The sequence below is a fragment of the Peromyscus californicus genome, unplaced genomic scaffold, assembly GCF_007827085.1.
Source record: "Peromyscus californicus insignis strain IS unplaced genomic scaffold, ASM782708v3 Scaffold_9__1_contigs__length_137607984, whole genome shotgun sequence".
Taxonomy (NCBI): Eukaryota; Metazoa; Chordata; class Mammalia; order Rodentia; family Cricetidae; genus Peromyscus; species Peromyscus californicus.
Genome location: NW_026294617.1, coordinates 126,305,313 through 126,318,022, shown reverse-complemented (window position 1 = coordinate 126,318,022; position 12,710 = coordinate 126,305,313). Strand labels below are relative to the sequence as shown.

Here is a 12,710-nt window from a genome sequence, read left to right as displayed (position 1 = left end):
GGCAATTGTTGACACAGTGGACAACCTCCTGAGACCCGAGGCTTTGGATTCCTGGAAACACATGAATTCTTCTGAGCAAGCACACACAGCCACGATGTTACTGGATACGTTGGAAGAAGGAGCATTTGTTCTAGCAGACAATCTCTTGGAACCAACCAGGGTTTCAATGCCCACAGAAAATATTGGTGAGTATATCTGTGCTCACATTTAATTTGGAAGAAAGGTGTTAAGGAAAATAAAGTTTGCATTCTGATTTATCTCCCAGCATTAGATTTCTCTTTTGCTGAGTTACTTATTTTCAGAAAAAGAAATTATTGATCATATTTAATAAAAATGAATGCTTAAGCTGAAATCTGCCTGTATCTTATAAAAGTTGTTTTTCTGAGTGTGTGAGTTTTTCAATTGAAAAATCATTAAAAGGAAAAAATAAGAGCACTTAAATGCTATAATATAGATTGCTTGAGTAATGAAAGTACTTCTTATGAGAACATGGCAAATGCTTTTCCATTTTTAAAACAATTCCTAATGAATTTTAATCACTTTATGTGTTCTTCCAGTCAACTATTTTAGCTCGTAAAACTTGAGTGGACTGTTAACATTAAACACAACCTCCTTTAGGTAAATGAGATGTTTAATAGCTGGAGATTAGTGGTTCATACTTGTAATATCAGCATTTGGTAGGTTGAGGCAGGAGGATTGCTATGAGTCCAAGACTCATTCTAGGCTATAGCTTTAGAGGGAGATTCACAAAACAAAACAGTGAGGTGAGGTGCTCATCTAGCACACAGGAAACCATGGCTTTGAATCTCTGGCACCATGTAAACCAGGAACAATGGTGCATTCTGCAATCCCAGAGAGCTGGAGCCAGAAGGTCCAGGTTGAAGGTCAGCTGGCCTGTGGGAGACTATCTCTCCCTCTTCCCACTAAAAGATACTGTCAGCGAAGAACGTATTTTGTTGCATAAAATAGCCTTATTTCTATGTTGTCAAATAGATATCAGTAGTTTTGGAAGGTAAGCTAGGAGTTAAAATACTGCCAATGAGGGTCAGAAATCTATTGTTGACAACATTTGGTGGGAGAGTAAAAAAACTGATATTTAAATTTCTCCCGCTTAGAATTGACACTTAATTGGTGAGGTTGAAGACTTCATCTGAAAAACCTCAGTTGAAGTTTACTAATAGGTTACTGAAATGAAAGGTTTCATTATGAGTAAAAAAGAAAAAAAAAAACATGAAAAGAACCAGACCTCTCACTCCTCCTCCAAAAGCCATGCCGACTCCTTTAGGGCAACATGGATGAAGTTCTGTGGATGTAATGCCATGTCTTACTGCCAAATCATGACTGTCAATATCACAGTTGCATATTAACAACTGAGGAACGGGAAAAAAAAAGGATGACATGATTCAAATATGGCACCTGAATTGAAAAGCTTAAGCTTATTTCATGTATGTAAAATTTTCAAATGAAGTGAAATAATTTGTTCTGAGGTATAGAAATATAAATCACTCGATAATATCAGTGTATAAATGAAGCCAAAATGATGCACCCACCATAATCTTAGGTATCTGGTTCTTTAAAAGAAAATATGTTCACACAATTTAGTCACAGTAAGAAATGAATAAAACACCAAAGCCACTGTGACCTGAGGGTAGTTCCTGCTGATTCATACACATTGAACACAACTCAGATGTGTCCAGTGGCATACCCCTAAGCACAGAAGCGGTGTGGACCCCATCCTCTTAGTGAATGCATCCAAGAAAGACTTATGGCGTGATATTTTGTAACTTTAATTTGTTTCCCAAATTTTCTAATGTTAATCAAAACAAACAAACAAAAAAACAACTAAATTTTTTTTCCCTCCACTTCAATTGTGTATGAAAATTTGAAGGGCCATGTTAAATCCTATGATCTTCTAAACCTTAAGTGGCCATAGAACATGTTTCTGTTTCTCAGATAATTTTGGAACCTCTGGCTCCACCTTCCTGGGATTACAGAATGCACCACTACCCCTGACATACATGGAGCTAGGGATGCAAACCCATTTATATATCCCAGATATTTTCTGTCCCAATTCAAGACAAACTGAAAATTAAATGTCTGTAAATCATCATTTTCTTAATATATCTTTCTGTGTTCAGAAGGATTGTTCTATTGAAATTTTAAGCTTAAAGATGTTGTGAATATTCATTTAGGATACAGTGTATACATTTTACTGATATTACTAACCGATGCTTGGAATTTATTGAGTCTTTATACTTATTACCCCAATGTTATCAGCATAGAAGTCACCTTAAGCATTTTAAAATAGTTATTTATTTTTATTTCTAATTCGTAATCAGTTTTTTTTCCAAAAAAGAAATATGTGTTGTTTTAAACACGAAGAAAACATTCTGTTTTTCCTAGAACTTGTCTTTAAACATACTCTGAAAATAGCCTACTATTTCCTTATTCTTTTGAAACACTTATCTAAACTTAAAGGGTGGCTCTATCTTCAATTATTAAAACAATTTGGTTTTCTTCTTAGCAGTTAGTTTTAACTTCATAATGTGATTTTACTCATATGATATATGATCCCATAAAAATGGTGTAATTGTATGAGGACAGCATCTGCAGTAAACTTTGAGGTCTAATTTATATTCATGGGTGTGTGTTTTGAATGTGAGTCTCATGAATTTTGAACAAATGTTCTCCATGTAATCATCAGCATAGACCACATTTTTATCTTCAAAGGGCAGTCTCCTCCCACCTCCAGCCCAGGAAGCCACTGCTTCCTGTCACTGTACTTGGCTCCTGACTTTGACTTGCCTTCTTTTTTAATCTTGCTTCTTTTATGCTGAGTTAATTTTGAGATCCCTCTGTCCAGACTGATTATCTGTAGTTCAGTCGTGTTGTTCAGTATGACTCCATTTTAAGGATCTACTCCCAGTTCTGTGTATCTAGTCACAGTTCTCACTCTGAGTTGGTACCACATGGTAGCTCTCATTTTCACTGGGTCTCTAAGCAGCAGTGAGTAAGAGTTCACTAGTTCTTCATCTTTCCAATACTCACTCTCTTTATTTTGGGGTTAATTTTGCATTTCTATGATTACTAAGTAACATATGTTTACTTAGTATGATGGAGACATGATCTCCTTGTATAGATCTTAAACTCTATCCTTCAGCCTCAACCTCCTGAGTGCTGGGATTAGAGATATGTACCACTATGCCCAGTAAGTAACATTTAACTGATGGATTATTTGCATGCATTTATGGCCCATTCACTCATCTTTTTATGAAGTATCTGTTAATTTATTTTTCTCTAGTTCAGTTGCTTTTTGATTGATAAGCAATAGGATTCTTTATGTGTGCCTTGTGTATGTCTTAGGCCAGAAATCTATACACTGAGTGTTTCCCTCAGTAAGTGGCTTTTCATTTTTGGGAATAGCAGACATTTCTAATTTTGGTTTTGAAAGTTTCAGGTACCTAGTTTCAGCATCATCTGCCTAATCTTATCTTGCTTGCACTTCTCAACATTGTATTATTTTACAGCAAATCATTATTAATGTGGAGTCTTCAGTATCCTTTTTAAAATTAAGAAAAAGTACAATTAAACATTAAGAAAATATATTCAGAAGATAATATTCATACACTTTTATTCTTATGAATGCTTTGTCTTAAAGTAGATATAAAAATTGGTCTTTATATTCCATATGTTGGTTTAATTTCCTTTCATTAAAAGAGTGTGTTTTTTTTAAAAAAAAAACTTATTGTTTTAATAGAGAAATAAAGAGGATGATAGATCCTGTAGACTTTTCCACATTTTATATTTGGCTGATTTCATCTCCAGGTCATCATTCAACTCTGTTCAATACACTAATTAGATCTAGTGTATCTGAGCAGGCCAAGTTTGACCCCCCAACCCCACCTCCCCACCCTCCATTCCCCACCAGGAACTTTCTGTTGAGTAACACTGTGGTACATGTTCATTGTCTTTCCTTCTGACATTAAGGCTAATTGGATAGTTTAGGTAAGATAAGCCCAACCCATCCATTATAAAATCTCCTTTTATTTATTTTCAGAATGGCCTTAGTAGACAATATAACCCCTCCTCACCACCACCACCCCGCCATGCCCCCCACCCCTCATACTGTCACTTTAGACTTAGTTGTATTATGGCTGTAAAAAAAGTCGAAATATGATTTACAACAGAGGTTATTCTTCTGTCCTGCTATGTGGACAGGAGCCTGGGCTTGGATTGGTTACTATCTATACTGTATTGTCTTCTCCCTTGAGCCTAGACTGACCTAGGACTTGGCAGGTCCCTTGGCCCCATCAACATCTTCCCCAGAGGCTCTCCTGCATCTCACTGCAGCCAGTGAGGGGGAAAAAAAATAAAGCTGTGATGAGTGAGACTCTGGATGGCTCTCCAGTGAATTAAGTGTATGCATTTTGAGCTATTGACTAAGGCATGTGCCATAGTGACCAGCATAAATATCCAGCAGTGCTGCATGGTGATATTATAATATATTCACTTTAGTTAAAACACACAAACAATACAGATGTTCCCTCGGTAGTAAAGTTGATGACAGACCTTCTCCACGATAGACAAGATCAAGTAGGGAATAACTATCACCTTCATTTATTTTTAGCTGTTATATAAATATTTACCTTTATCCTGGGGTCTTTTTGGAGATGGTTTGTCTAAGCTGACCTCAAACTCTAAGACTCAACCACTGCTTATGATTCATTTTTACAATTTTAGTAATCAGGTTGCACATGTGTACTGTATTTATATCATTGGCACTAATGATTTCATGCTATAAATGCATGCCATTAGATGATTTTTTTCCCTCCCAGTTAGGCTTCTCATGAGTGTATCTACTGTCAGGTGCATCTCTGTTCATTCATCTGATCTGAGAATATACCACAGTTTACCCTGAAAGGCATTTCAGTGAATTCCCATATTTTGACAAGGAAAGGTAGACCAAAAGTTTTTGTGGGTCTTCTTGTTCAGTGTGTTTCTAGGCATGTGTGTATGTATCTTACAAGAAAGTTTTTAAAGGACATACTATACTAATCCATTTTACTAAATATTTTCCAGTTTTTCCTCTGCCTAATTTTTCCAGTTTCTGTCCTCACTGGTGAAAACACTGCACCACCACAGGCTGACACTTCCTTTGGACATCACTTTTGTTCACCAGTTTGGATTGATTCCGTTCCTGCTTTTACCTGTAGTTTCCTTATGTGTTGATGCATTTCTTTTGTTTGCTTTTCATTCTCCTGTTTTGTTTTTATCTGTGAATTTGTTGTTCCCAGCATTTCCCTCTTTATTTCTTTACATTCTGTGTGTGTTCTCACCACTAATTTGTTGAGGATTATATAGTTTAAAAACTCCTTTCCTTTCCTTTTTAACTATTTTGAAGCTATTATTTTACATGATAATGATGTACAATTAATTGATTAGTCTTTAATTTTAGGGTTGGGGTTTTTGATACCTAAGACATTTTACTCTTGGCTTCCTGCTTTAGAAAAACCATCTCTACTGTGATTTTACAATGATCCCATGTTTTATAACTTTGTAAATTTGTAAGGTATTCATCTTTGTGGTTTTACATTTGCCTGTAGTCTTTCTGAAGTTTCGGTTTCATTGTGTTTTGTGGTAGAAACACTGATCCGGCTTTTTCCGTGTGAGTGAATCGGTTCTCTCTGTGCTTCTGTCAGCACATGATGTGCTCCCTTCCCCGTCTCTTGTCATCCAACAAGGTTCTGCAAGTGTCAGCATGGGAGCAGGATCTAGTATTACTGCTTTGGGGCAGTACTGTCTTGTTTTCAGTGATGCTAGGAGGTTTGAGCCCCTCAGTATTTCTCCTTGAGGAATTTCCTTGACCGCCTTTGTGTACATCTCATGCATATGGATTTTAAAATCAGTTTTTAAGTCCTCTACAGTCATAAGGTCTTGCTGGAATTTTTATTAGAATTATATTTTACTCATAGATTGGTATTCTAACAAGTACCAGAGTTCTTCAAATTAAAAAGAATTACACAATGGCCTATTTCTTAATTACATTTATTTACTGTGAGTAATGAGTTGTTATACCCTCACAGTTTACATTTCCTTTGTTTTTTTTTAATTGTTACATAGCATTCTAAGATAATGTTAAGTTAAAACACACCAGTAAGTGTCCTTCTTCTTTAAAGGGTGTTTTCATCATCCCGGACGTTTGCATGGACACAAACCACCGTTCTGAGAGGAAAACCTCCAGCTCAGGGAACTGTTCCTTTATTCCTACTGTGTTGTAAAGTTTTGTTTCTTATTTTTCATCAAGCAAGTTGAAATGTACTGAACATTTTCTGCTAATAATATTTAATTTTTAAAGCTTGATTAATTATAATACTGTTCTCTAATATACTAACTAGTTACACTTGTTGATTTCTCTAGGCTATTATATTTAAAATGTGGCATATAACATATTTTACTAAGGATTGTTTTTGTAACACTTTAATCAGTGAGAAGCTTGTGAAGTGGTTAGCACACATTGATATCCTGTTTCCTGAAAGAGAAGATATAAATTTATTTAAAATTAAGTGTATATTAAACTGAATTGATACATTGAGGTCAGAAACTATTGAGGTTTTGAAAGTTTCTTTGCATCAGGTTTAATTTTTCTGAAATATTTCTATTCTCTGTTACAATATTTGCTGGCTGATGCACACTTACTTTTAAAAAGTTGATTATTTCATATCCATTGTTTCATTTCTTTAAAAATCAATAGTCATGTGTAGTAATAATCCTATTACTTTAGAAAGTTCATATCAGTTTTTCTTTTCTATGAACATAATTTTTAAGCTAAATAGTAAATATAATGTAAGTGAAATTAGCTAATTCTTACATGTGTGCCTGGAACATCTGAATTTGCATGAAACTCAGATTTTTTGTTGTTGTTTTATTTGCTTTTAAGAGGAATAATTAGTAATTATAGACCCATTCAGTGTGAGGAGGAGATAATTATATATTAGAGAGGGAGGGTGTGAGTGTTTTGCTTTATTTTGTTTTGTTGGCAGGGTCTCATAAAGCCAGGCTGGGTTGGGATATTCTGTGTAGCTGAGGATGACTTTGAACTCATGATTCTCATGTGTCTGCTGCCACTGGCCACTCTGGGCCTTTCTGCTGGGTTTTGTCTTTGGAGAAATGCTTGAGTCAGTCATGTTTCCACACTGGATACCTTGCCCCTCACGAAGAACCAATATAAGCAGGGAGACCATCTACTTACCTGCTGCTTGATCTTTTCCAGTGTGAGTCAGTAAGAGCAATAGCCTGTGTCTGCACTGATGGGGGTCTAAGGCGCCACTATAAACTTGCAGTTGAGAGGTTTGATTTGAGGCTGAATTACTTCTAAGAATCTCTGAATGCCCGTATTTTCATATTTACAAAAAAAAAACCAAAATGTAAAAATAGTATTTGAGTAATGAGAGTGCAGGGGTATGACTATTTTTGTATCAAAGAAGGGAGTGAAATTGCATCTGTCTGCCGACAGTTTCTCATTAATATTCTCTACTGCTCTTACTGCTTGTAGAAATTAGAAAAATGTGTAACTACAAACTTTGCATTACATAGTTCTATTAAAATCTCTTCTATCTAGAAAGAGATGTACCTGTGCCATGAAGATATTCAGATTTGTACTCACTTTCCACTTAGGGATGGTCACCAAAATGTTACATAATACAAAAACTCCAAATGAACAAAGTTTTGCAAATAGAAAAAAGAAAGCTGTAATTCCTTTGGGATTTTCTTTTGTCTATTTGTACTTTAAAGAATAACCACCCCCCTTTTTTCTTTGCTTCGTCCAGCTCTGGAAGTTGCTGTACTCAGTACCGAAGGGCAGGTCCAAGACTTTAAATTCCCTCTGGGCATCAAGGGGGCCGGCAGCTCCATCCAGCTCTCTGCAAACACCGTCAAGCAGAACAGCAGGAACGGTGAGAGGGACAGCCCTGCTTTTCCCTTGTCTTCTCTTGCCTTCCCACCTTACTTTTCCCTCTTTAAAACAAAACTGTGGAGTTGAACCTGTTCTGTCTTGAAAATTTATCCTTAATACAGCAGAAATGGCTTAGCATTTGAAATAATGCATTACTTTCCCAATGGACTTGATTTAGATCTACCTAAATGGTCCCTTGGATTTTCTAACTGTATTCTTGTTTTGCCACTTGCTTTCTCATCCGAAGTGATTTGTTGTGAATCCTGTGAACATTTCTTCCTCCCTAGGGCTGGCAAAGCTGGTGTTCATCATTTACCGTAGTCTGGGGCAGTTCTTGAGTACTGAGAATGCGACCATAAAGCTGGGTGCAGACTTCATGGGTCGCAACAGCACCATTGCAGTGAACTCCCACGTCATTTCCGTCTCCATCAACAAGGAGTCCAGCAGGGTGTACTTGACAGACCCGGTGCTGTTCACGCTGCCACACATTGATGTAAGCTAGTGTATGCTAATGAAGTCACGGGAGGGCTAGCCCTCCCAGAAAGGAAAGCCAGGCTGGCACGCTGAGGATGCAGGGAGGAGAAGGAGGGTGGGTGGTTGGGTGGGAAGGAGAAGACCTTTTCATTTGAATTTTAAATGTTGGACTGGGTCAGAGACACAAGTTTATTTAAGTCTGTGAACATAAAATTAAATGAGCCTGGTTCAGTGATTATTAGAACTTAAGTGTATTCTTAATGAAAGCTAATTCAGTAATCAACAAGAAAATGTAAATGACTCTAATTTGTTTTTGGATGAAAATTAACTCTTACCTTAGCAGCAGGATATCTGAATATTAACTCTTAAGACTCTAATTTTTTTAGTATGGCTAATCATTATTTTTTAATTAGTTATATTGGGCTCATGTACACACATGCATCTGCACACATGCACACAAGCATGCAAGCACATACACACAAATACATGCACATATACATACTAAAATTAATCATATTTGGCTCAGCTTTTATCAAACATTGCATTTAAAAATTAAGAATTGAGGAGGTTGCCTTGTCTGTGGTGCCTCCCAGCACAGGCTCCTGCTTTGTTGGAAGATGGGCTGTTACAGTAGAGTGAATGAATGCCTGGAGATAACCAAGTGTCCAGCACAGACAAGAATAGGTTATGTGGTTGTAGAGCCTGTCTAATATTGACTGTATTTGATCTGCTCTTAAGAGCCTTATGGTGTCAACTGTGTTTCAAGTGTATCTAAGCTGTCACTAACAAGTAATCATAAAAAGGACCCCAAATTAAACATAGTTCTTTTTTAAGACACTTGGTGACTAAAGGATTTTGTTAGAACAAATTCACAACCTTAATCTTATCAGAAAAGAGGGAAAGAGTCTAATGTACTCATCAGTAGGTAAAATCATAAGATGGAAATTGTAATTGTGTGAAATGGATCTCTGGTAATTTAGAGTACACGTTAGAGTGTTTCGGACTATAAAGCCCCCCTTTAAGCTAGATATGTGCCTTGTATAACATAGTCTACAATTTTGCTGATGAAAAACTTTATTGTCTGAAACATGCAAAGTTTAATCTAAATTACCTTTTACACATATTAAACAATTGCTGTTGCCATCTTTGAGTGTAAAATCCTAATTTTATCTTGTCATTTTATTTCCCAGCCTGACAATTATTTCAATGCAAACTGCTCCTTCTGGAACTACTCAGAAAGAACCATGATGGGATATTGGTCTACCCAGGGCTGCAAGCTGGTTGACACTAATAAAACTCGCACAACATGTGCATGCAGCCACCTAACCAATTTTGCTATTCTCATGGCCCACAGGGAAATTTCAGTAAGTATTTTCACTTCTAATTAGTCTCAGGGAAAGACCTCAGAGATTCAAAACAGCTTGTGTAACAGTCCATCTTTGGGTGCTTATCGTAACTAAAAAGCAAACAAAGTAATGCAGGTCTCTAATTGTTCTTACCCTGTCCGTGTATGCTCAGAAGTCTTGGTACTTTCTCACATTACAAACTTGTGCTAAGTTCCTGCCCACCTTTGTGGAAAGATCTTTTTCAGAGGCAATCAAGGGTTTTAAGAACAGAAAGCAGTGGGAGCTTAAGATCACTACAGGCTCCCAGATGTAGGATGCCATTCCAATACAGAATTGTGGAATCCCTCTCACAATGTTGCTTTAACAGTTGGCACATTATATAGAACTGCAGACTTTGAAAAAAAATCAGAAAACCTTCTGGAATATGACTACATAGTTTTTCCTCTTGTTAAAGAGGGTGATAGTATATAATAAAAAATATTCAGTACATAGCATGGGGCCAGGGATGTGGCTCAATGGTAGTGTTTGGCTAGTCTGAGAAAGACTCTGGTTTTCACCCCAGACTCTGCTCATTCTACGAAAAGAACAGTACAAAACTTCGTATCAACCAAAAGAGCAAAGGAAAACTTAAAAGTTGGATTATGTATTAGCTGCACAATCATTAAAATGCTAATTATTTTTATCATAATTAGTCTTCATGTCATGGAAATGTTTTGTCTACATTTTTAAGATAATTGTTTTAATAGTTGTTTTAAAAAATTTGTCCTCTTGCATCATTTTCTATATAAAATCTCCCTCTTCGTTAAATCCTTTTAAAGTAATAAATCCAGTAATACAATCTTTAACTCCATTACACAGTCTACATTTTTATCTGTGATCCCTTGCTTGAACACCTGAATATTCTTCATTAGAGACTTGGCTAGAAGCTGCATTCCTCTTGGTAATATGGAATGCTGACGTTCTTCACACTTTCTCTTTTCCAGTATAACGGAGTTCATGAGCTGCTGCTGAAAGTCATCACCTGGGTGGGCATCGTCGTCTCCCTCGTGTGCCTAGCTATCTGCATCTTCACCTTCTGTTTCTTCCGAGGTTTACAGAGTGACCGCAATACCATCCACAAGAACCTTTGTATCAACCTTTTCATTGCTGAATTTATTTTTCTCATAGGCATTGATAAGACAGGCTACTCGGTAAGTACCTGTTGAGTTGGCTGACCTTAGGTCTACTAGCTGTGAGTGCAGATGTGATGCTGACATGAGGATTTGACATTGTTGTTTGATGCAATTGATGGTCACAGTGAAGGATAACTTGTGATAAATTATAAGACAGCTCACTCAGTAACGTTATTATGAATGTATTCAAAATAAAGTACAAGTGCATTTTTATCGCTTGTTATACAATAGAAGTCTGCAGGGGACCCTGTAATAAAAAGATGGCACTTTCCAAATTCCTACTTTGCTTATATAGGCATTCTGACCAAAAGTCTTTTCTTCACGCTTGCAGCATTTATTCATCATCACAAGGCCTCAGTGTCAGACACAGAGTATAATTCATTAATGCATCACCCTGCATTCATCTGACCCAGAAACAAAAAAGAATTAATCCTACATAATTAGAGTGAAGATACTTGTCATTAAAACAAGCTTTTAAAATTCTGTTATAGATAGAGATAATGTGTCTTCATTCAACTGTTCTGCAAACTTGTGAAGCAAACACCCACGAGGTGGGGGCATTAGAGTACACTGTAGGGAGTTTGAGGAGTGAATTTAAAGGTCTTTATTCCTACTTGATACTTAATTTCACTATAATAGTAATTGCTTAGTGAGGAAGTCTGTCACACTTGGTGGCCTGTTTTTCAAACATTGTGCTCTTGATATTTTACCAGGCCTTTAGCTTGTGTCCGTTTATGGGAAAATGTGTGTGCGTGCATACATGTGTGTTGTGTGCATACATGTGTGTTGTGTGCATGCGTGTGTGTGTGTGTGTGTGTGAGAAATACTGATGATGAGGTATTTAAACAACACTAGTGATTCTGCCAGTGACTGTTTCTCGTTTGAGAGTGGACGCTTTGTACTCACAGATATCCTTTCTGTTTTTCTTCTTTCCCTCACAGATTGCATGCCCTGTGTTCGCAGGGCTTTTGCACTTTTTCTTTCTAGCAGCTTTTTCTTGGATGTTCCTAGAAGGTGTTCAGCTCTACTTAATGTTAGTTGAAGTTTTCGAGAGCGAATATTCAAGGAAGAAATATTATTATGTCGCCGGATACTTGTTCCCTGCCACAGTGGTTGGTGTTTCGGCTGCTATTGACTATAAGAGCTATGGGACAGAAACAGCGTAAGTAATTGCAAGCGACCTGAATGTTTTTCAAGTGAATAAGTTTTTAAAGCCTGTTAGCTGTCAGTGAGGGTCCCTGACAGACTAAAATAGCATCTGAAAGCTTTATTGGGGGAGAGAATGGGCATGCCGTGCACAAATTACAATCAAGTCTTCTGTAATTTTCTGGGTTCAAAGGATTTGTTCTCTGGTGAGGCAGATTCTAAATTATGGACCTTCTTTTTTAACACAAAAGATTGACCTGAAACAAATTGAAAAACTAAATAACTTTTTGTCCTCAGAAAGATATTAAGTAACAAATTCTCCTGAACTTAATGCATCTGACTTAAGCTCGTGCTGCCGCACCTCCCTGTGCAGTTGATTCTCCTGCAGTGTTATGGCATGGGATACATTCTATCCCATGTGTTTTACTTTGATAATATTTTACCCGGAACTTTGCGAGGATTAAAATGAGTCACCCTTTCTTGTTCTTAAAAGATACAGATATTAGCAGAGACAGAATGAAGCCATAGCACTTCTCTAATGATTTCATTGGCTAAAGGCATGAGTTTGACTTCCAACTCTTTATTTTTTCCTCTGATAAAATTAGTTAAGATTTGTTTATA

General features: G+C 36.8%; 1 protein-coding gene across 48 annotated transcripts in view; it reads left to right on the top strand.

Annotated features, from left to right (window-relative positions):
• Positions 1-12,710, top strand: part of Adgrl2 (adhesion G protein-coupled receptor L2) — a 631,085-nt gene that overhangs the window by 597,970 nt on the left and 20,405 nt on the right. For all 48 annotated transcript variants that reach the window (XM_052731823.1, XM_052731822.1, XM_052731821.1 and 45 more), the window contains 6 exons: positions 2-185; positions 7,827-7,952; positions 8,239-8,444; positions 9,616-9,789; positions 10,755-10,961; positions 11,885-12,105. In XM_052731823.1, coding sequence (XP_052587783.1) covers positions 2-185; positions 7,827-7,952; positions 8,239-8,444; positions 9,616-9,789; positions 10,755-10,961; positions 11,885-12,105 — 1,118 coding nt within the window. The remainder of the gene's footprint in view (position 1; positions 186-7,826; positions 7,953-8,238; positions 8,445-9,615; positions 9,790-10,754; positions 10,962-11,884; positions 12,106-12,710) is intronic.